Raw genomic sequence first — 23,513 nt, forward strand, 5'->3', positions numbered from 1 at the left:
GCGTTTACCGAAAGGTCGTCAATGTTGACCTTTTCATCTTTCGACAATGCGTTCTCGTCATCCCTTCCGGTGACCTTTTGACTGACTTCGTCTTTTCCCTTTTCTTCTTGTTCCGCGTTTTCCTCCTTGACCTTTTCGGCCGACCGTGCCATTCCTCCGGTCTCGGCCTTCTTGTCATCTTTGTTCTGCCCATCTGAAGCCGTTCTCTCTTCGGTGACCTTTGCTTGGTCTACCGTGTTATCTCCGACATGTCGCTCGGAGCTTTTTCCATTTCCGTCACTCGAGCTTTCGTTCTGAGTTTCCCTCAGGGCCGTTTGATATGTGGCCTCTGAGCCTCTGGTGTCCTTCCTCCCAAAGGTCTTTTGAGCTCGAGTTGCTCTTTCATGTTCCACGGGCCGTGTGTACGGCTTTAGTTTCCGCTCATAAGGGTTTTCTAACCCCTGAGACCGTTCTCTCTGACTGCTCGATGAGACCGGTTCATTACCGTCTGTGTCTTGGTCCATATCTTTGGCTTCCGTTGATGATCGGATAACTTGGACGATGCTAATAATGTTTCTGACACGTGTGTTAGTTTTAGCTACGTAAGCCCCTTTACACGTAAACAGAAAACAGTGCTGTCCTAAAGGTCACCTTCCCTTCTGTATCAGCTCAACTTTATTAAAGGTCACTCTGCCTCCAAAAGAGCTAAGTCTTTTCTAAAGGTCACTCCCCTTAATATGATTAAACTTATTTTCCACTGTTTCAGCCTAATAGCTTACTCCGTTACGTTAAAGGTCACTTTTTCCTTCAGAACTTTTCTGTTTAAAGGTCACTATAAACTTCGGTCTAGAACGTCTAACCTGAGAATATTTTTCGATTTTATTGAGAAATCAACTTAGATTTCCTCAGAATAAACGTTATTTATTCAGCTTTCAACTTTTAATAAAGGTCATCATTCTCGTCGAAATTTTTGGTAAAGGTCAACTTCTCGTCAGTCAGTTCAGAAAATTTCCTTAGCTAGCTACGTCACGATCTTGAGCGTCGTGCGCAAAAACTCCGCCTCCTTACAAAATCTCAGCTTTTAATTGGCTGATTTCCTAGCCGACTTTAGCTACGCTGCTGCGCCAATCACAGTGCGAATAACCGACCAATCAGAAGTGTTGTTTTTCAGATTATAAGGCAGAGTGACGTCACGTCGAAAATCGAAAATTTTAGCTAGCGCGCCGTGCGCAAAAGTACCGCCTACTTTTTCGCTCAGCTCATCACCGACCAATAAGAATTGAGGATTTTACCAATCAGCCAATAGCTAAATTAATAAACGAAAATCTGACCTGATCGTCTCCGTGATCCAGAAATCGATCCTGCGCGTCCTTCCGCGATTCCTCCAATCCTCCAGCGATTAAGCTGACTTCTCCTGGGCCAGCCGATAACCCCTTCCGTTTCGCCTCAACGGGACGCGACGGTGCGTCGACCAAATAGCTTGCTGGCTGCGGGTCTTCTGTCGCGCCTTGACGTTGGCAACGACAGGGGCGCTCGATCACCCTTTTGGGAGAGCGCGTATAATGTGTGTGCGCTCTACTCAGTAGAGACGCACCTGAAACTCCACACCCGACAGCCAAAAGTGGCTTGCCCACTCGTGCCCCCCTTCGGGCTTCTGCCTCTTGCGGCGATCTTTTTCGGCGCTTGTGCCCCTCCAATCAAAGCTACTTCAGTAGCCTTGATCGCGTCAGGTCAGTACAGCGTGCTCTACTCAGTAGAGACACACTGGTGCTGATCTGCTGAGATCCAAACGCTCCTTCGCCACCGATCCGTACGCGAGCCCTTTCTCGCGGGAGACTTCCTCCACACCTCGTCAAATGGACGGGAGAACTTCAGAGATAATTCTGGAGAAACACAGCTCCTGCTACCATGAAAGCGTGGACCCAATGAAGGTTCACGCGTAGGAACAGAATTGACGGAATTCTGCCTACCAAAAAGCCTAGCAATGCTATAAATGCGCCTACGCTACGGAAAGCGAGAAACGGCGTGATTGCTAGGAATTTATAAAACGCAGACTAAATTCGATAGAATTTCCTCATCGACAACTCCGCATTGCTGACTACAGCAAGCGTGGAAAATGCGCACGTAGCCGCCACACAGTGCGGGTGCGTGCAGAACAGCGTGCTTCCGCCACGCGTAAGGCGGGCGTGCAGCAAAACACAACAGACTGCCAAAGCGAGGGTGTACGCATGTACGCCTGCGCTCACAGTAGGAAAACTGTAAAAAAGCAACCAGATTTAAATAATTATCAAGTACTTACCATTAGCCATTTATTTAGACTATTTTATTTGTTCGTTGGCAATTTCAACTAATTTGGTGCCATTTGTGGTCAATTTTGTGACAAACCTTTGCGAGGTGGATTAATCGAAGCTGGAAAGGGGTTTCGTTATGTTGCAGTAAGGTTTGGTTTTTGCACCAGAATACGTTCGTTCGTTTGAAACTCTCCTAAGTCTTCTTACAACACAGTCTGTATGCGCATTTGATTGGACATCGAAAATGATTCCGAAATCTTTCCTGTCATTGAACGTTATGGTTTCGTATGCCATGCGTCGGACTGCCTGGGCCAATCGTAGGTGCAACCCAAGGCACATTCGCTGTGCCTCCACGTTTTCTGTGCCGTTCACAGCCGATCGGTATTCCATAAAGCGTGGAAGCTACGAGAAGATCAACGACCAGGACCTTGCAAAATTTCGACAGATTCTGGGCAGTGATAATGTGATAACCAGCGATGATGATCTGGAGCGGTATAACGTAGACTGGTTGAATATATGTCGAGGTCTGTAGCCATTTGAAGATATTGCATTCCGTCCCGTTTTGCATGAGTTGGTGGACTATTATGATGTGCACTTGCAGGACAGAGCAAAGTGGTGCTCCGTCCCAAAGACACGCAACAGGTTTCCGCCATAATGAAACACTGCAACGAGCGCAGTTTGGCCGTGTGTCCGCAGGGTGGTAACACGGGCCTCGTGGGTGGAAGCGTTCCCGTGTTTGATGAAGTGGTCATCAGTATGGGACTGATGAACAAAATCATTTCCCTGGACAAAATTTCTGGTATTATGGAATGGGGTTTTTTACGATTTCTTTTGTGCTTTTTACACATTTGCATGGAGAAGCATCAATAAATATTTAGGGTTTTGTGATCTCCATCATTTCGAAATTTAGCGACTTTTGTTTCGTTAGGTAGCCCTGGTAGCGGCAATATACGTTACACATTTATTAAATGTTTTCGGGTGAACGCCCAAGCTGAAAGTCAGATCATTCCGCTACTATTGTTGTGAAAGATAATAGTGTTAAATTAATGTGACAATTCTTTGGGCAGGTCAGGGCTTAGAAGTTTGGTTGTTTTTCCAGGCGTAGCAGTAGCTCAAGCTGGGACCGTACTGGAAACGCTGGAAAATCATGCTATGGAAAATGATCGGATTGTGCCTCTGGATTTGGGAGCTAAAGGATCCTGTCACATAGGAGGTGAATACGTATTTCTTCAGTATAATTAGTGATTGCACAAGTGTAAGTACTTATTGTCATATGCGCTTCTGTTTGAATACTTGAACGTAATAATCCATAAAAGTACAGTACTGTAGAACATACATTTGGTGGACACTGGACAGTGTACTTGTGCTCATGCTATTAATTGGCGAACATTTGGGTATTCTGTAGGTAATGTAGCCACAAACGCTGGTGGGTTACGATTTTTACGCTACGGATCGCTGCATGCCAATGTACTTGGACTGGAAGTGGTAGGTTAGTATCATGCAACGTTACGATAATAGTTACGACGATATCCTGTGAGGAAAACTTGCGTTCATGTCAGATCCATCCACACTGGATACTTTTATTCAGGTTTTGGCTGATGGAACAATTCTTCCCTTTGGAACAAACATGCGAAAAGACAATACCGGATACCATCTGCATCATCTGTTCATTGGTAACATGCTGTATAATATATGAGTGCACTGCATTTGCCACAAGCAACGACACCTGCTTATCGCCGCGTTCTATAGTCGTAAAAATGCACGATACTAATTTTTATTCTTACAACAAAGCGCGGCGAGGAACTGATTTATGAATCAGTTAAATTCAGTTGTGTATAGTGTCCGTTTCTAATATCCCTGGATGGTGCAGGTAGCGAAGGAAGTCTGGGAATAATAACCCAAGTTGCCCTCCTCTGTCCTCCTCGACCGACATCAGTCAGTTTATGTTTACTAGGTATGGTGGATTGCATATATTGCTAATACTGACTGAACACGTTATCACAACCAAAAATTTTTCCAGGATTGAATTCATTTGAGGATGTTCTGCAGTGCTACCAACAAGCCGGCAGCCGCCTAACGGACATCATGTCAGCTTTCGAATTTCTGGACACTCAGTGCTTTGCTGTATCCTGTGAAGAGCATAATGTGCCTGCACCTTTAAAAGAATTTCCTTTTTATGCCATTATTGAAGTTTCGGGATGGCAGCCGGAAGCTGATTCTACTCGATTAAATGAGCTGTTGGAAGATTTGATGGGAAATGGTTTGGTAGCGGATGGCATCGTTACCGACGAACCTTCTCGAATGCAGGTACTGCTAGTGCCAGGTTACCATAAGCTGCAAAAGTTTTTGCATTTGTCAGGAGTCGTTAAAAATATTTTCAGACTGTGTGGAAAATTCGCGAAGGCGTCGCAGAGGCTTCCGCTCGCCGTGGATACTGTTACAAATATGATCTATCCATTCCTAAACAGCAGATGTATCAACTTGTGCAAGATATGAAAGAACGTTTGGGGTCTAAAGTGATCTTTTCCGCTGGTTATGGACATTTGGGAGATAACAATCTGCACTTGAACATTATTGCTGCTGATTATACACCGGAAGTTGCAAAAGCGATAGAACCATTTGTATTTGAATGGACCAGGGAGAAAAAAGGTTCCATTTCAGCGGAACACGGTCTGGGTTTCAAAAAGAGGAACGCTATCCATTACAGTCAGTCCCCGGCAGCGGTGAGTGTCATGAAAAAGATGAAACAACTATTCGATCCTAAAGGAATTTTGAATCCCTACAAAGTGTTGCCGGATGATGGTTGTATCCTTGGACATGAATAACCTTTCTTCCATAGTCGAAGAAGTCAAAAGGAGATATTCCAGATCTATCATTACATGTATACGCTTTAATAAGTATTGGCAGATCGACTGTTTGCGAAAGACATATCCGTGCCTTCCGTTTAGAACCATATTTTTTTGTGCATGCGCTTTTTTTATCGTTTCACGGATGTATTGCTGTATGCACCTATAACTTTATTTTATGTGAAACTTTCAGATTAAAAAGTTGTACGGATTTTCTTGTGACGGATACTGTCGTTATAATGTTATCTTAGGTGTTACAAAAGCTCACTCAGTATGTCACGGATTATGAAATTGAGTACCCCTCATTTTAACTGTTAGGATGGACTCCGATTTTCCCGCCGGTATAGTTACTAACAGTCACGATAAAAAATAAACTACTAAAAGCAAAGACAGAACATATTCTACATGGCTATGTCACAATGCAGGCGTACAACACCAGGTCTAGTTAATTTCGTGTATTAAAAAAACAAAAACTCGGTAAATTATGACGTTGTTTAACCTATAGTGAAGAATTCACGGTGCTGCGGTTGTTGTTGTGGACTGGGCTGCAGTAGTTTCGACATATTTTTTGGCTGAAGAGTCAACACTCCGTCTGCCGTCGACGTTGTCTTTCCACGGAAACGAAGCCGGACACGCCGCCATGCAGGCGCGGAAGCGTCGACTTCCACCGTGGACAAAGGGAAGGTCACACTCTATAGGTTCACACACATTCGGAGTGGCTTCTTCATCGCACGCCCAGGCTGTGAACTCCGCCATGAGATCTAACGTGGTCGGCGTTTGCAGCCATTGTACGAGTTGGTGATATGTGACGAAAAAGGTGTCCTGCTCCGGCTTTGTAATGACCGTTTCGATGAACCGCGAAAGGGCATCGAAGTTGTCCTGCATCCAGTTGTGATCGATGAGCAACACCAGCGGTGCGCGGTTGTCATGATAATTCCTGTGAATTAAACATATAAGTATACAATTCGTTTCGACAATTTGAGGACGATATAAGAAATTCCATTGGAGATGGCGTATGTGCAACGGATATCAGACGGAAATTGCAGAACGACCTACCGGTAGAATCTCTTCAACAGCCACTGCAAAACCTGTATAACATAGAATGACTCTGAAGATTTTATCATGCAATACACAGAAAATATAATACATGCTTAATTTTACAGCTATTAGCACATTTTATTTTGGTTCATAATTTTTGAATTGCATTCTCCTTTGTAACCTTCTATATCAGCTCATTAGTGAATTCGCAAATTACGTATCGCGACCTTGGATTTGTATCACATACTTCGTCCGAAGATTTAAATTCATCATTTCGGCACGATCCAAGCGATGAGCATCCGAATCCTTGAGCGTCCACTAGCTGGTTGATGGGTATTTCCCACAAGTTATACGGCCTTGTCGGACAGCCGGATTGATGGCACTTGTGCGGCACCGAATAGGCTAATTTATACGGCCAAACAGGTCGCCCGGCTGACGGTACTGTTATCTAAGCACATGCGAAAATAAAATTTTTTAATAAAGTAGTTAGTTTACAGCCGAAATTATTAAACAAAACAGCAGTGCTTATATAGGTCAGTTCTAACTTCTAACTTAAACAAATTGCTGCCTACTGCAAAATGTACCGAGCTGTCCCATTCGAAGCCGAAATCCTGCATAGCCGCAAACTGCGTGTTGCCGCCTAAATGCAGACTGGGTGCCTGTGCTCCGCGTACTTCCGTCAACGGAATATGGGCGAAATTGTTCAGGATTTCTCGCTGGCCTTGCAGTTCCATGCCCCAGTCTTTGTAGCTGGATACAGAGGTCCACCAAAACTGATTTTCTCGATCTCGACTGTAACAGTAGTAATTTCTTTTAGTTCACTACCAAAAATTACATCTATCTTGCATAAATTAAAAGATAGTATTGCATTTCACTCCGTGTTTGACGACCCCTGAACGCTACGATTAAAGGTTCTGTATACATGTTCGGTTTTTCTTAAATTTGGATATTCGGTTTCACTTGCCTTATGGTGCTGAGTGCGATCTCATGTCCACTGCGGAAGAGCCGTTCAATCTGCGAATAGTCCGAGTATTCGTGCGAGACGAAGAATGTGCCACGCACCGGACATTGGTTGGGATTTAGACGAGTTGGAAGGAAGAGGGCACGAGTAAGGTCATAGTTCTGAATGTTAACGGCTCCCAAAAATGCCAGCACAATCATCTGTGTAAGGCTGGAATGATTATTGTGATACCAGCGCCTCGTGTTAATTTTTGTTTTGCTTTGGGGTTTCTGCAGTCTGCCGATGCCTTTATTTGGATTACCTGTGGAACTTGATTCATCTGAAGATTGTTTGGTATTTGGGTGCCATCTGCGCTGCAGAAGCAGCTGGGCAGGACGCAGTTTTCCTTTTTGCACGGCTGGCTGGCAAACTGGTCGGCTTTGACATCTAAATACAGAAATAAAAGGGCGAGTATAAAAATGGGATGCATCATCGCAAGAACCAACAACATGGCAAAATTACTGATTTGTGAGCAGACATAGCAAACTGAATGTGAAAAACACATTTAGACTAAATAAATCGTAAATTACTGAAATACGAGTATATATGTTTACCACAGCCGTATTCATCCGTGCCACCTTCTGGACAGTCACGCACAGTATCGCATACTTTTGTTCTGCAATAAACAAAAGCCGGTATAACTTCTGATCAAGCGAACAGATGTATAACAGAAAATTTGTCAGTATCTCAAATAATGATACGTTCGGAAAAAATGCGCGTTGGCGTTTATCTTTACAATTTCATTTAAAGTGCACTTTAGGCTATGGAACCAAAGCACTAAAAAATTTTAATTTGAATTACCAAATTAAAATTGGTAAGAAAACGATTTACAGTATATAAGACTTAATGGTGCATTTTATGCTTTAATACGTACCGTGCGATGCACGTGGAACCGTCCGCACAGCGCACATCATCCAAACTCGTGCACTGCACCAGTTCTGCTGCGGCTGTGGCAGCATGTTCCGGATGCGGAACCGGTGAAGGAGTGGTTTTATTCTGCGGCCCTTCAGAACAAACGATATTACCGTCACAGCAATAGCCTTTTAGAAAAAACGCACGCTTTGGCTTCTAACCTAAAGCGGTAACACATTTCGCTTTCCAGGTGCAGACTTGCAGCTCAAAGTCAAAGCGTAATCCCGGTGGACAGGAGAAGTGGAAGGTCTTATCGCTGAAGCAGCTGTAGAAAGCTGCACAGTCGCTCTAGCATTATTAGTAAGAATTTTAGCGGGCTCGTCATATAAATCTAGTATAATGGGAAATAGTTTGTTACAACAATTGGTTTACCGGATCGGCGTAGAGACCATTGCTTTGTCCAATACAAAATGTGGCATCGTATGACTGCCTAAAGGTCGTTCCAAATATGAGTACTGGGAAGGACGCGAAACCACAACAGATCATCCTAAACCACTTTACGACATCCAGCGGTACCATTTTAGTTGTGCCGCTCATAAATAAGTAAATCAATTTCAACTAAGTTTATCCAGCAAAACTTTGTACGAACGAATATGTTAATTGGGTAAACTCAAGCACTTCAAACGGGCATAAGTTAAATGCAGCACATGTTACGGCCGCCTACAAAACTGCTATCCATAGACTTTTTATCACGAAGGATATTATAGACAGAGGTAGCAGAGGATACACAGAGGTAGCAGTGCCATTTTCATTTACTCGTTGCTCATTAACAAATAAACTAAATAAATATGCAGCGCAGGAAACAATGGTGCGGCTAACATTGCTCATGTTGTGGAATAACCGGCATTAAGTGGTCAGCCTTACAATACCAGAAAAACAGCTGCTTTCAAGCCTGTATTGCGCGTGCTGCTGCATTTATTTTGCGTAAGGCCCAGTACGATCGTACTACAAACAAGCAGTGGTCAAGCGGCCCCATCTTACTGGAATTTATTGTAAAGTACATACATATGAAAAATTTGTTATGCTCTTCAGCATAATAAAATTTGCTTTAGCACTTATTGTGGTTTTTTTACATCGTATATTTTATTATGCAGCTTTGCAGCTGTCGCATGCAAAAACTGTACAGTAATTTACAACTGTTTAGGATCTCAGTGTGCTGCGCATTTCATGTTTTAATTTAATTTCGATTAAGGTTTGCGTTATTATAGTAAATTATTGTGCCCGTTTAATTAGTGTGGCGTACATAAAGGACTTGCCAGGATTGATCACAGTGTTTAAATGAGCATTACAACAAGTAAAAAATAAAAACATCCAAATAAAATACGTATTTTTATCACGAAAGGTATTGGACATGTACTGCCTGAGTAGGAATTGCGGTAGTAGTCGCGCTATCTCTAGCATCTTTCTCGAATGACAAAACGATTTCTAAAATGGCTACATAGGTCCCGGTAACAAAACCAAGAATTCCAAATATAAATATGGCGGCGTTCTTTATCAACTTCCAGTGCAGCTTGCCTTGATTCTGCCAACCGTAGGTGACAGTTTCTAAGACCGGTGGAAATATAAGTGCAAGGGAACTACTTCCCACTGCTCCCACAAGGGAGATGAATAATCCCAGTTTAGGAATAGCAACGGCAAGAAGAACTAAAATTAGTAAGAGTCAGCATGCACATGATGAAATTTTAAGTACATAAGTATATATACGGTCACAATAGTGTTCGTGAAAAACTTACACGTAAATATCACAATGCCGGTGCGAAATAAATATTCACCGATCTTCACTTGGAGAGGCGTCCTCAGACGCTTCTTCACTGTTGGCCACAAAATTTCAAAAGGGACGTAGAACTGCAAAACAAATATGAAAATAAAGCATAATATAGATATGTAGTACTGCAGACACACAAATACAATAGCGCTTGACAGCAAGAAAGTATCAATCTCCAGCAAAGCATTTTAACGAGTGGTTTACAAAGTTACCTGAAGGGAATAGGAATAAAAAACGACGAGACCGACCAGAAGGATAACCACAATATATATCCTAAAAATGGCATTAACATTACCGTATATCAGAGTATCAAGTCATGATGAATTAACGATGTTACTGATGTGCGATCTGAAGCTATAAATCAGATCGAAAGGTGGGTGTGCAATTATAGTCCGCAGTCTGTGTATTTTCGATACGAAAAATTGTCCAGTAGCGATATATTTTCCGGTAGACATTTCAAGTTGCATGTTATTGCTTCAATAAAAATAAGTAAGTACATGGCAAAGTAATAATAATTATATTGCAAAAAATACCAAAAAAATTATATGGCAATGGTGTACAGATACGTAGCAGTAATCCGAAATCGTAACTAGATCTTGTAGTAATTTTGTCTAATACTCACCCTTTATGCGGCAAATTTAGAGTAATGGTGTCTTCTATTTCGGTACCAAATGCAAGGTAGCCAAAAAAGCCAGCAGCGGTGTACAGTGCAGTGATAATCACCATCCCGACATTAAGAATTCCTGTCCACCCTCCAAAATCCTGTGGATTTTTCATTCGATTTTCGATTGGCAGGACAATTCCAATCCCTGAGTTATGACATGTTATGTTATAATTACGAGTCACTGGAACAGTCATTGTTAACAAATAACAAATACCATACCTTCAAAAGCGTATATTGCAGTCCCAAAAAACAGCGGCAATTTCGACCATCCGGCAAATTGTGGTACCGAGTCAACTGATTTTAAATGGCCAAAAACGTAAACAAAAATTATCACCAGACAGGTGCATAAGATGAGATTGGCTGCCAAGGAAAAGGGCGCTAGAATCTTTAGGCTCCGAATGTAACAAAGCAGAATCAAGAAGGGAAGTACCATAGCTGTGTACGCCTGTATCGGCAGCTCAACGTCCGTATAGTAGCGAATTACCTGGAATGCATAAAGTTTGACGGGTTACCTACGTAGTTTCTATTGCATTCAAATTGGTTCAACGCATGCGTACACCTCTAATTAAATCCAATAGAATAAACAGCATAATGTGTGCAATTATATAAGGTGATTCCACAATTTGTTATCTACTCTAATTATGCAAATATATATAAGATAATTGTTTACGTAATCATATTGCACATATAAATATGTGAAACTAAAAATACATACATCTTGTAGCGTCGTGGCGACGTAAACGATGTAAACGCAGCAGAATCCAAACTGCGATACAATTATAAACAGATCCACAACTTTTCTGCAACGAAGAGATTTCTTGCACTCCCGGCTAATATCAAGTTTTGGCTTCGTATTCTTCTTATTGTTAGTCAGCCGACAAGCAACTGGAATTCGAAATACCTACTTGGAGAGATTTGCGTATTTACTGTATGAGCTTTGTCTGAATGCCGCCTGAACAACTTCCCCGTAATCCAAAGCGTTTTTTCCTTCTCTGAAGAAATAAAACACAGATGCAATGGCATTGACTGCAGCTGCAAAAAGCAGTGTAATTTACAACAAAGTCGCTATCACGTGCAATGTGTTTGTAACAATTCGATTTAAACAGTGACAATTAATATCTTATCACTCACACTTTGCAGAGATGGTGGGCACAGTTCACAAGAATGTGCATACAATGAATACCTGGGAAAACCCATAAAAATTGTAGAACATATCATATATGCATTAAAATCAGTAATAATGTATTTCCAGTTCAACCGCAATGTAAGGTATATCGAGAATAAAAATTACTACTCGTACTTTGTGTAGCGAGCACTCAAAAAGGAAACAAAAGATTCGTTGTCTATTCGTATAAACACTAACAAATAAATCCCATCACAACAATGGCAATCGTTCCCGTCTGGAATCCAAACATAAAAAATCGTTGAAGACAATATAAAAAATCGTTACAACTGTACAAACTGGCAAAGCGGGCTAATTCTTTTTCTCGCCACCTTATACAACACATACCGCCAAGCCTGCGTTGTTCACTGCGCTTGCCATGGCAAATATGCCGGTCCCGATGTTTCCTTTGAGCAAGTGCATGAGGGTTTGAAGATTTCTACAAGTTGTAAACATGGAAGGACATCACGATTGCCAGTGGTAAAAAAACACTACGAGTATGAATTGTAAGTTCTTTGTAAGTGTCGACGAAGTAAAAGATCTGTAGCAGCTGATAATTCAAATTAATTTTTAAAACGATTTAGCCTATGAAATTTTAAAGTCTTTGGGGATTTAAGGAATGGATTATCCTGCTACGGACATGCAAACCGCGTACTTACGTCGTGGTGGTTTGTGCATTTCTCCTGTCTTCACCGAGGTCAGCGTGCGCAAACGGATCCAATTCCCGCTCACTTTCCACATCTTTTCTTTCGTAGTTTTCCCTGGCCGCATCCTCACCATGTCCAACAGTATTTACTGGTGACACCGCAAAATCACTGTCGACACTGTTTATCACCGATGTAGGCGCGTGTGATACTCCGTCAGGGAAAGACATTTTGGCATAGAATTACGCAGCTGCATCCGGTTGGAATCCCAGACACGGTAGAATACGGCACAGTACCGGTTGGACACTAAATAAATAAACATATTGGTCCTCTTATCCGATTGTGTCGAAGAGGGTATTTTTGAAATTGATACCAAATGTTTCGAAAGCTACCTGGCACTGCTCTGATGGAGTACCGCAATCGGAGACGGAAACAGTTGCTATGCCGAATGCGGATGGCAGAACGCTGCGGTAACATATGACTCGGATTGTTTGTACGGGCTGCTGCATTTGACTAATCTGGGTTTGTAAGGAAATCGCCATACTTGGTCCATTTCCTGCTATCTGACTCTGCGTAACAATATTATCGGACGAACCTTTCAGGAATGTCGCTGCTTATGAATAACGTGGTAGACATGCTTTCAGATTGCGGGTTCGGTTCAAATGGGCAACTTGTTTATCAACCGCGGTAAATTACACCATGTCGATAGAAAAAGAACGAAAAATGCCGATACAGTTTTGTGCCTAACAAAACGTTTCTTGGTAATCTTTCTCAAATGACAAGTGGTTACAATTCGATTTTTCTGTAATATTAATTTTAAAACCGCATATGTGACCTTATCCTGCTTGCGTACCTATCTTATTTTCGGGGTGCTGCGCCATGACCGGAAGTCCAATCGATCCGATTAGCTTCAAGCTGTTGTTTTAAAGAAAATAACGTTGTAAGGCCATACAAAATGTACTACGTCTGCCTGTCGTCTTAAATTATTCATATCTCAGAAGTATATAATTTGCGAAAAATAGTATGTACAGTACCTCATATAATTATATATTTTTTGTGCGAGACTGACTACACAGCGACCGAAATAAGAATAGTTATTGGTGTTGCAAGCAATTTTATCCAGTTGCTGGTTAGAACATTTCCGATTTTCTGTCCAAATTTAGTGTTTTACTGTGCACCCTGGTTTCACCCCGCATATTTGTATTGTGATCGTCCTTTCCCTATATATTTACTATAATCTCTATACTCTCTAATTCCTTCTTTAAAATTACCAAAAAATAAGATTCATGTGCAAAGTAGAGGAGAGCAAGCGGTCTTTTACCTTATTGATGCTTCGGTTGCGCGAGTTTTGTTTACAAAACTTTAAAAAAGAATAGGTTATGCGTGCCTTTTCCCCTAATTTGTAATAGGGGTTTTTTGCCGCGTAACAGCAAGCGGAACTCAATAAAGGTTGATAGATATACATAATTATGTTTTTCATAACATGCGTTCATGTAGCATGTAGTACAATATGGACTACAGACATACAGTAGTAGTACTCGTATTCATATAACCAGTACCGCATTCCTGGCCGTTTGCTTTGTGACTGCCGCTCAATTGGGAGACCGACAGTGTTGTTCACTTTTCCGTCAAAGCCAACCGAACCGACCCTGAAAAACCATGCAACTGAAAGTTCCGAAGGTTTGTTGGCTTCATTTCTGTTTTCCTGCAATCTGTGCACTTTTCATTAATTATTACTTTAGTTTCTGGTGTAGAAGATTAGCGTATGATTCGCGGTTTGACGTAGATTACAAAATCGGCACTGAAAATTGTGTTTGCTTCTTATTCGATTTATGACATTTGTCTCCTGAGCCGTCATGGAGCAAGTGCAGGTTTTCAAGGAAATTCTGAACCAGATAGGAAGCGGCCAGGGAACGTTTCGTGAGTCCGGCGAACAGGGCCGTGCATTGATGGACGTAGTCCGCTAGCTGCCGAGCAGCGATGTTAAAGGTGAATGCCTGAAATCCTTCCTGGACGTGATTCTGCGCGAATCCTTCAACATCGTCTCGGCACGGCAGTACCTGAACGAATTTGTAACGGGAGTGAATGATCTCGACGCGGAGATGCAAAAGATGGTCATCAGTTATGCCTTGGACAAAATGCAGTCGCGCTCCATCTCTTTCGAGGAGCAGATGTATCCGCTGCGACTGCGCTTGGCCGCCGAGTTGGAGCGCGAACAGAACTGGTTGCAGGCGGCCCGTGTGCTGTCACAGATCCCGCTGGAGAGTGGACAGAAGCAGTATACCAAGGAGAATAAGATGGATTTGTATTTACAAATTGGGCGCCTGTTCCTGGAGGCTGAGGAGTTCACGGAAGCGGAGAACTACATCCACCGTTTGGGCCTGCTCATTGATAGCGCCGCTTCCGAAGAGATCCGCAGTTCGCTTCAGCACTTGAAACACAAGCACCTCGTCGAAGTTGCTAAGGTATGACGCAATTCATGCAACTGTTTAATTTTTACTGTTTTCAGGCTTTGGTCTATTATTATTTTTTTTATAGAGCTCGATGGATCGTCTAATTGTTTCGTTAGGGAAGCCCTGTGATTTAACGGAGCAGTTTGCGAAGGTGATGGATTTGATCCGCGGACTGCCCGATAACCATGCCAAAGAGGAATGCCTGGAGCATTTCTTAAACACAATCCTCCGGGAATCATTCAATGTTATCTCAGCGCGGCAGTATCTCGAAGAATTCGCGACTTCCGTGTATGATTTGGATGCGGAAACACGAAAATCAGTGCTTAAATATGCGCTTAGTAAAAGCACGAGTGCATTCAAGGAACAAATGTTCAAACTACAACTACTTCTGGCCGATGTATTGGAAGACGAACAGAATTGGCGTGAGGCGGCTTATGTGCTGGTGCTGACTGAATTCCCAGAACAGCCCGTTTTAGAACGTATCAAACTGTATCGTCGAAAGGTCCGCCTCCTTCTTGCAGGTGGAGATTTCGGTCTAGCAGAAAGTTGCAATGCAACATTGGGATTGTTGCTTCAAGGTGACCCAACCATTCCCGAGGAATTTCGGGCGTTTCATGCAACCTCTTTTGCGAGCATACAGAATTTCAAACGTCAAAACAATAACTGAAGTTCTGGCGAGCTATGGAGAAACCAGATGCAGATTTCTTCAAGTATTGCAGGTCAATGCAGGATATGGATTAAGAAACTATTCCTGCTGGAAAATAACGACGGAAGTACCTTGTGGAAATGCGCCTTCTAGTAGTTTATTTTTTTCTCTTGTAGATAGAAATGAGTACGTTCAACTAGATGGTTCACTGTTTTTTTTTGCTACATAACGCTCAACGGCACTAACCGTAAGTAGGAAATTAGGAATGATTACAGTAGTGACCATAACTCTGAATAGAAATTGTTGCGGTTCAATGATGCATTGGGTTAATCAATTGTTTTTCCTGTTGATTATCAACTGTTCTGTTGATCTGATTCCCGTTTCCATTGCTCATGGGATTATCTGTCAAATTCTATAGAAATACTCCGCTTTTTAGTTTTCTGTTTTTCGATGCTCGCTGAATTATTATTCGAAGACAGTGACTAAACGAGACCCCCATCGACCTCGGGACTTTTTTTTAGAGCAAATCTGACCTCGGGATAATTTTCAGCGCATTTTTCTGATATAGAAACCATTTTTCAAAATTTTTTTTGAAAGAAAAAAATTTCTGACTGCCGGGCCCCCATACGCCCCCCAATAACCTTGGGCGGCTGCAATGACGCCACTAACAAAACTCTTATTTTTGCATTTTGAACACGTTTTCTAGGTGAATCGATGTCGCTGATTCTGAATATGCTGTCAGAAAAATTGTATGAGTTATTTGAAGAAAGATTTTTTCATTTTAAAAGTTTTAGGAAAATTTTGCAAAATTTTGTTTTTATCAAAAATTTTTCTTTCCTTTGGCTCAAACAATTTTTCTAACAACATATTCAGGATCAGCGACATCGATTCACCTAGAAAAAGTGTTCGAAATGCTAAAATAAGAGTTTTGTTAGTGGCGTCATTGCAGCCGCCCAAGGTTATTGGGGGGCGTATGGGGGCCCGGCAGTCAGAAATTTTTTCTTTCAAAAAAAATTTTGAAAAATGGTTTCTATATCAGAAAAATGCGCTGAAAATTATCCCGAGGTCAGATTTGCTCTAAAAAAAAGTCCCGAGGTCGATGGGGGTCTCGTTTAGTCACTGTTCGAAGATGCCGTGCGCATCGAATTTATAAAGTACTGTTTGGCAAAAGTGTAGGAAAGCCCCGTGTAGTCCTTTGCAATCGTATTGTTAGTACGAGTATGCGGTTTTAATAAATCTTCGTCTCCCAAAATTTTAGAAAATCTGAAACCGCAGCCAGACATATAGAAAGTTCATTCATAAACATCGAGCAGAAGAGATGTTCGACACAAGTAGTCTAAACTGGAACAAAAGGCGAATACGGACAAATTAAATTTCCGAAACCAAATCATCATGAAAAGAAGGAAAAATCGCCATCACATTCCGAACGACTCCGGTTTCATTCCCTTATTCTGCTTTTGAGACGCTTCAAACCATGCTTTGCTGATGGTCCGTTTCATATCATCATCTCCTTCCTCGTACATCTGCAAACAAAAATCGGCAAGATCAGACAATATATCACATATTTTGCAGAGTTTTTTTTTGAGACCTCAGTGTAGACTCTGATGATTTATCAATATTTTGAAGGTTATTATACAAAGTAAATGAAATGACAGAATTAAGAAAATCAGGGCAATGTAAGCATTTTCGTATTTAACGAGCACCGCTTTTCAGTACCATTAACACGTTAAACCCAATCGCAATGGGTTATAATTTATATCACTCATGCGGACACATTTTGATACAAAATTACACGTAACACACCTTTTTCATCATAGTCATCATGCTAGCGGAAGGATCCGATTTGGCATCCGAATCCATGTCAAATTTTTCTTGTCTACAGTACAATCAACAACGAACAACCCGAGTAAAGGACTGTCAGCATATAAACACCGGAACATTTTGGCGATTAATATCTCTATCGTACGCCTTTTTGTCTTTCCGCTGCTTCTCCGCCGCGGTAACGCATTCCCATGTTTTGGATTCTTTTTTCCGCAGATTCAGCACCACAGAATCGCCGCGCAGTTTGTGAGTAGATTCCTCGGGGATAATTGCGTAGGCCAAGTTGGCTAAATCGAAATAATAATCGCGCCCGTTCAGACCCTTCACTTCCATGTGAGCGCCCCTAAAACCAGCAAGTTTTAAGAAGAAATTAAAAAAACTGAGATTTTTCTGTTCAAGAAAAATGCTTCTGGGAGCGCATAATGACGAAAGCGGATTTACGAACCGTTCTGAGAACGACGATGTGACATTTTCAGCCGGAATCCCCTTAATATCCTTCAATTTATCGCTGATGTACAAAGTAAGGAATTTGTCGGACTGATCCCATCCTAAGCACACAAAAATAATAATAATTGCAAGTATTCTGCAATACTGCTAATAGCGGAGTAGGGAGAGGGGCATGGGGTCATTTTGACGCACCGTACAAGCTGATCTTGGTCCGACTGGTCGCTGGCGCCGCAGAGACCGCTTTTTTCGGTCCCTGCCCCGCACGACGATTAATGTCGTTCTCCAGCTTGCTAATTTCCGCAGTGAGAAGGTTTTTCACAAAAGGTCGCGAAGCCTTCTCGAAGAGCTGCTTTAACTCGTCCACATCCAATCGCGACTGGCCAAAAACGCAAATGCACACTAGAATTGCGACTAAAACAAATCGCAAGCAGTTCGTGATCAGCCAGTCTTACCTCTGCTACAGGATCCATTTCTCAAAATATGTTTACTCAACAGAACTTCTCGTGCCGCTTAAAAGATTCTTTATAATCCAATTCTCAAACTGAGAGCGCAACTTCAAAAAGAGAAGCCACAAAAACTTTGCACAGTTCAGATTTAATTTACTTCATTTTGAGAGCGGACAGCACAAATCGTCACGAAAAAAACCCTGCACAAAACTTGCAAATCACCTCAGTAACCTAACTGCCGCCCGCCGTAACCTCTGCATCGTTCTTCTTCTTTTTGTCCTAAAATGTTGTAAACTTAAATAACGCTGTTCTACTGCATAAAGCACCAGACCGCATGGCAGTTTTCCTCCTACAGCCCTACTTGATGAACCCAATCTCTATTTAGTGTCTTCAAAGACCTGCTGTACTTGGAAACACAGCGGCCACTGGCCAACGTTGCCAAAAAGCAAGTGCTTAGCAATAAATAGCAAATGTGTCCTGTTTTCTATAATCTCTGCGCTCACAGAAAAATTTTACCAACACCACCGCCCAACTGTCACACCAATAACTGGTCCGCAGTTGGAGCGGTTTTTAATGCCTTTAGAATATTCACCTTCTCATCACAGGCCCATCGGGACAAAACAAGCAACATGTCGGAAAAAACTGGGGAAAATCACTTACTCCTAAAAGATAAAGGTTCAGACTGAACACATCAGACAAAATAATGCAGGCATTACAACATCAACAGCACATTTCATTAATTTACTCTAGCAAAACCCACATCACAGATTGTGCAAAAAACCGAAACAAACTCCCGCGATTATTGACACCGACCGCGGCTCAGAGACAGCGGCAGTATAAGGCAACCGCACTACGCAGGATTTCAAATAACCGGAAGAGCCAAGAAAGCCTCTGTGTATCATGCACAGTGGCATTACTGGAATCTCCTCCAGCTGATCGTTGTATCAAAATGCTCCCTGAAAAGATACGCTGTGAGAAAACTAAGGAGGTAACCTCAAATAGCATCGTTAAACAAATTAAAGACATTCACATTTTCATACAGTTTCCCCATGGTATGTATGCCTCAGTTATGCGGCATGCGTTAGATAAAGTAGACAGAAGAGATTCAAAGCAAAGCCTTACCAACGCTGGTTTAGGTCATATGGCCTCCGAGTGCTTCCCTGACGTGTTCGTACACGACGTAGCTGATGCTGACCGCTGGCACGGCTTTCAGGAAGTTAGGTCCCATACCCCGATACAGCCCAGGAATGCCTTCAGTATTCACGATATTCTTGATCACAGCTATTGTGCCGTTTTCTGCACCGAACACCGGACCATCTATGAAAAAAGTTGTCACGTTGAGACCTGCGAAAAATAACTGCAAACGGCATATAAACCAAAATATTTTCTCATATATCTGCAAGCAATGCAATACTCTGATACATATTTGACCAGCTCAGCTTCGGTAAAGTAAATGCGTTAATACGAAAACTAAGCCGATCAAAAATTAGAAAAATATTTCCTACCGTGAGTGTACAGATATGATACCATTCACAGACACTCACCATACGCCTGCAGTCGCGTTTTCACCAGAGCCAATGGATAACTGGAAACCTGGCCGCACACGCTTGACACCATACCACAAGCAAGAACGACTAGTGCTGGAGGCTGTGCGTCTTTTGATGGGAGATGCCGCCTCAGGTACCATCTTTTCAAACTCTACAACCAGCTCATTGGTGATCAGGTTTGTCAGAATAAAGACTGACTGCACAGCTTACTTCGTAGACCGCTAGATCGATGCCTGCATAAGGCAAAATTCCTGCCAGATTTGGTGCATAACCCCGATAAAATGCACTTAGGCCTTCATTTTTTAAGATTCGCCGTGCTGCATGGAAAATCCCATCGAACTGCCCAGTGGTTCCTAGCGTCAACCGGGTCTTAATTACTTCCATGGGATAAATGGCTGATTGGGACATAGCACCGGCCATCGAGCCGGCAAGGATCCGCTCAGATAGGTACAACTCTCTTTCGGATTTTCCTTTAATTATTTTCTTCATTTGTTCGTAGGAAGCAAATTTTATTGCTGATTCCGGGGCGATTTTCAAAACGTTCATTCCGTTGCCGCGCCACAACGACCAGTAACCGCCCTCTTTCAGCATGGAAAAGAAACATTTTAGCAGAGATTCGCACTGCCCGCTTCTGCCATAAACCTGCCAGCACACCAATAAATTAAATTGTCTGAAAGGTGGATAGATGCAGAAAACTCCATAAACCAGAATGTGGACAATCGTACAGAAACGTATAATTCTATTACTGGGGTGTTCAAAGTAGAATAGAAGTGTACAATAAATAATGGAATGCACAATAATAAATTATAAGTTAGAGAAATATTGACCATTTTATTTGGCAACAGCCAGTGCACAGATCAATACGCTTGCGCATATTTAAAATAATTAAAATTATGAAATTTTAAACATCAAAAATAAAATTTAAACACTGTTTTGGTCAGCTCGCCAACAGTCCTTTATTGCTTACCGATTCGCGCAATTTATACACTAGTTTTTGTTCACTGGGATAATTTATTTCGTTATTTTTCGAATTATCTTTTCCGTATCACAGACTAAACAGAAATTATATTTACTAAATTTACTTAGCCAACAATTTTTTCACTGTACCTGGAAGAACGTTTTTATTCTGTCCAGCGGTGCTGTGCATGTCCGGCTGACACACCCCGCTACACCGCCGGCCACTAAATGCCTCCACCACATTCCAGTCACCATCTCTTTTTTAGTGAAATCTGTCGGGACCAGTGCATCTTCACCCAGGTCCAGATACTGTAAATGGAAAAAGCCGATCATCAAGGAAGACTCCCATCCTGTGACAACGAAATCACTGACCGTGGCACCATGTCTCCAGTATCCAAACAAATCTTGGATGGTGATGCTGGGATACCAAAGGAAGAAGTCACGAAATTCGTCGAACGAAACGGCCAACGATCCATCTGAATCTAATCGCTTTAATAAGCGCTCTGCTTCCTTTGGTGTAATATTTATACCAAACTTTTGAAACGAATTAACGACTTCCGTGCGGTCCAGTTTACCTGGAAAGTAGTACGACAAAATGATAAGGCACAAATTATTACGGCATAAAAATACAATCGAAACATCTGTTTATCACGTGCCGCGTCTAGTACATAGCACCTACAATATATCGGAGTGCATTTACATTCAAAATAAACCGCTGAATAATGACGAAGTCACGCATAACTTAACATCGACGACACAGCCTTTTAATAACATATAAATTTTCCGGAATCTAGTATCATGCTTTTTTCTATGATCAGTTATATACAAAAATACTTCCTGTGCTGAGTTTATGGTACCAGATAAGTTTGTACGTCTTTTAATAATTTGCGTTTGAGTGATTTGCTTACCGTCTTTATTTTGGTCCAATTTTCCAAACACAACCGCTAATTTTTTCTCATGACTGAGAACGTAATTAACGAACTCCACAAAATCCAAATTGCCCGAATCGTCGATATCGGCATTCTCTATCGATTCCTATTTGAACAGCAACGCGCCGTGTTAAATAAACTTTGCCCCGTCGATTACGCTTACGAAACGCACGGCCCAACCACCCAGGCAACCTACTTTGATGCTCTCCTCCGGAATGTGCCGGAAGACCTCCATGATATCCTTGGCGTTGATGCGGCCATTCTTGTCTTTGTCCAGCGTGTCGAAGAGCTCGCCCCATCGCTCGGCGTGCAGCGGCAGTTTGACGTAGCTTTCGGGGTCTTTCACTTCGTGGGAGCGATCGCGTCTCCACGGCATGGCAGTGGCACCACCCGAGTACGGCTAAACACAGGCATCCACACGTCTTGTTCGATTATGCAGGCAGTCGGAATACGGGATAATCAAAATACACGATTGACAGCCTCTAAACATGTGTGAAACGCACTATACAGACACGGGTTCGTCGATCTGTTTGTATCACCGATATTATGGCGATATCAAACAACAGCGAAAACGGCAGACAAGAGTCGCAATACCTGGCGTAAAGTCTCGGTATTTACAATGCCCAATAACAGTGCCCTGTACAGAATCCGTCGGGGGAATATTCCTAATATTTATCCAAGGACCAAGCTCAAAATCCCGAAAGAGATCGTTGAGAAGCACTATTCAGTATTCATATGCCAATCATATCGGCCAAAGACATCAGTAGTCACATCAGCATGCACAGAAAAAATATTAACCGAATGGAAATCTACTGCATACTCTAACAAAGCAAGCAAAACGGGAAGCAACTGAAAAAATGGAATCGCTAAAAATCTGGATAGGATCAAAATTAGGAGGATTTTCCGATTTATCGAATTTTGTTGATACCCGATACCGTATCTTATGATCTGCACGAAGATTGTGCAACGCACGTACTGTATGTACTATATAGCCACAGGCACAAGCCTGAGCCTCAAGCGTCGAATTTGGCAAGTAACTGCAGCGATGGTGCGTCTGGTGGCTAGTCCACGAATGTGGTTTTCGCGTTATTCCCGCATTGTCATGAGTTATTCTCGCCAGGCTCACGTTACTATTTTAATTTTGTTCAACTGTTAAACTGTAAGTCGTTCGTTGCTTATAAACAGTCCCATTATTACAACAGGAGATCGGCTGAGGTCTCAGCAGACACCTCGGCAAATGGTGGGGTAGCCAGTCCATCTCTTTCCGGGTTCTCCTACACTCGAGTATAGAATCAAAGATACTTGTATCTTGCCGGCTTCGACTGATCGTTTGCCTGACAAGTGAGAACAACACCCGTCACTTATTTTTTTTAATTACAGGCAGCGAGTTAAATATTTATGTAATATCGTATAAGTAAGCAATTAATTAATCAGCTAACAGCGTCTCGGATCCCGCTTAATTATAAACGCGACTAGATTGATGGTTTTACTTTATGCAAGATTGCAGGTAGTGGTCTAGTCAATTGCCTACGAAAGAAGAATGAAACAGAAACAATAAAAAGGTAGATAAGTATTCATTAGTGTCTGAAGTCCATAGTATATATACAGTATGTATTAGACTGCTGGCAATAAGCGCTTTACTAGCTCGATCGTTTGTACCAAAAGCCAGGGGTGTGACCTTTCAGCTAATCTACGTGGTTCAAGAGATATTAACGATCGCTGCGCCGACTTAAATGTTTTTGCGTTGTTTGCAAGCAGATGAATGTGTTTGCGGTTTAATTTCTTGCATTAGGTCAACAAATTATTAGTTTAAGAAATTAAGTGCAGTAATTTACGCGATAATCCCAGTATCAACAAAGCCCACTCATTGTCATAATACAAAACATGTAAGCATGTAGCAGCAGCACGGACGCAGTACAGAATACACCTAGAGTAGGTATACGTAAGTCCCCAAGGAAATTAGCAG

The 23,513-nt window shown here is 42.1% G+C and overlaps 6 protein-coding genes across 9 annotated transcripts; 2 read left to right on the top strand and 4 right to left on the bottom strand.

Moving 5' to 3' along the window:
* Positions 1–2,252: 2,252 nt before the first annotated feature.
* Positions 2,253–5,355, top strand: LOC129583992 (D-2-hydroxyglutarate dehydrogenase, mitochondrial-like). Its single transcript, XM_055476064.1, has 8 exons — positions 2,253–2,794; positions 2,872–3,069; positions 3,370–3,483; positions 3,676–3,755; positions 3,859–3,943; positions 4,141–4,224; positions 4,291–4,577; positions 4,652–5,355. Exons 1-8 carry the CDS (start codon positions 2,515–2,517, stop codon positions 5,093–5,095), a joined length of 1,572 nt encoding a protein of 523 aa, XP_055332039.1. The 5' UTR covers positions 2,253–2,514; the 3' UTR covers positions 5,096–5,355.
* A 17-nt stretch (positions 5,356–5,372) lies between these two features.
* LOC129583991 (chitin deacetylase 1-like) lies at positions 5,373–8,812 on the bottom strand. Its single transcript, XM_055476063.1, has 10 exons — positions 8,439–8,812; positions 8,228–8,354; positions 8,029–8,158; positions 7,709–7,770; positions 7,417–7,541; positions 7,119–7,315; positions 6,739–6,946; positions 6,402–6,602; positions 6,173–6,204; positions 5,373–6,053 (listed from the first exon to the last, which is right to left on the bottom strand). Exons 1-10 carry the CDS (start codon positions 8,601–8,603, stop codon positions 5,630–5,632), a joined length of 1,671 nt encoding a protein of 556 aa, XP_055332038.1. The 5' UTR covers positions 8,604–8,812; the 3' UTR covers positions 5,373–5,629.
* Positions 8,813–9,242: 430 nt separating this feature from the next.
* Positions 9,243–13,070, bottom strand: LOC129583974 (proton-coupled amino acid transporter 1-like). The gene is made up of 12 exons (XM_055476045.1): positions 12,694–13,070; positions 12,317–12,607; positions 12,006–12,096; positions 11,859–11,895; positions 11,627–11,678; positions 11,401–11,487; positions 11,211–11,295; positions 10,715–10,979; positions 10,454–10,640; positions 10,044–10,104; positions 9,800–9,911; positions 9,243–9,710 (listed from the first exon to the last, which is right to left on the bottom strand). The coding sequence occupies exons 2-12, from the start codon at positions 12,529–12,531 to the stop codon at positions 9,400–9,402; spliced, it is 1,503 nt and encodes a 500-aa protein (XP_055332020.1). The 5' UTR covers positions 12,532–12,607; positions 12,694–13,070; the 3' UTR covers positions 9,243–9,399.
* An 848-nt stretch (positions 13,071–13,918) lies between these two features.
* On the top strand, positions 13,919–15,875 carry LOC129583975 (uncharacterized). The gene is made up of 2 exons (XM_055476046.1): positions 13,919–14,766; positions 14,840–15,875. Exons 1-2 carry the CDS (start codon positions 14,404–14,406, stop codon positions 15,419–15,421), a joined length of 945 nt encoding a protein of 314 aa, XP_055332021.1. The 5' UTR covers positions 13,919–14,403; the 3' UTR covers positions 15,422–15,875.
* A 738-nt stretch (positions 15,876–16,613) lies between these two features.
* Positions 16,614–18,365, bottom strand: LOC129584043 (calcyclin-binding protein-like). Its single transcript, XM_055476133.1, has 6 exons — positions 18,121–18,365; positions 17,861–18,044; positions 17,667–17,769; positions 17,367–17,564; positions 17,204–17,276; positions 16,614–16,923 (listed from the first exon to the last, which is right to left on the bottom strand). The coding sequence occupies exons 1-6, from the start codon at positions 18,136–18,138 to the stop codon at positions 16,816–16,818; spliced, it is 684 nt and encodes a 227-aa protein (XP_055332108.1). The 5' UTR covers positions 18,139–18,365; the 3' UTR covers positions 16,614–16,815.
* Positions 18,366–18,624: 259 nt separating this feature from the next.
* On the bottom strand, positions 18,625–22,519 carry LOC129583830 (calcium-binding mitochondrial carrier protein SCaMC-3-like). Of its 4 annotated transcripts, XM_055475815.1 has the most exons (9): positions 22,142–22,514; positions 21,744–22,029; positions 21,527–21,653; positions 20,991–21,193; positions 20,769–20,927; positions 19,872–20,303; positions 19,659–19,812; positions 19,237–19,431; positions 18,625–19,070 (listed from the first exon to the last, which is right to left on the bottom strand). In XM_055475815.1, exons 2-8 carry the CDS (start codon positions 21,921–21,923, stop codon positions 19,247–19,249), a joined length of 1,440 nt encoding a protein of 479 aa, XP_055331790.1. In that variant the 5' UTR covers positions 21,924–22,029; positions 22,142–22,514; the 3' UTR covers positions 18,625–19,070; positions 19,237–19,246. The 4 variants fall into 4 exon arrangements, with proteins under 4 accessions (XP_055331790.1, XP_055331789.1, XP_055331787.1 ...); XM_055475814.1 differs by having other exon boundaries at positions 20,769–21,193; positions 21,744–21,947; positions 22,142–22,519; XM_055475812.1 differs by having other exon boundaries at positions 20,769–21,193; positions 22,142–22,516.
* Positions 22,520–23,513: the final 994 nt, after the last annotated feature.

This window comes from Paramacrobiotus metropolitanus, unplaced genomic scaffold (assembly GCF_019649055.1).
Source record: "Paramacrobiotus metropolitanus isolate TYO unplaced genomic scaffold, Prichtersi_v1.0 Parri_scaffold0000012, whole genome shotgun sequence".
In the NCBI taxonomy this organism is placed as follows: domain Eukaryota; kingdom Metazoa; phylum Tardigrada; class Eutardigrada; order Parachela; family Macrobiotidae; genus Paramacrobiotus; species Paramacrobiotus metropolitanus.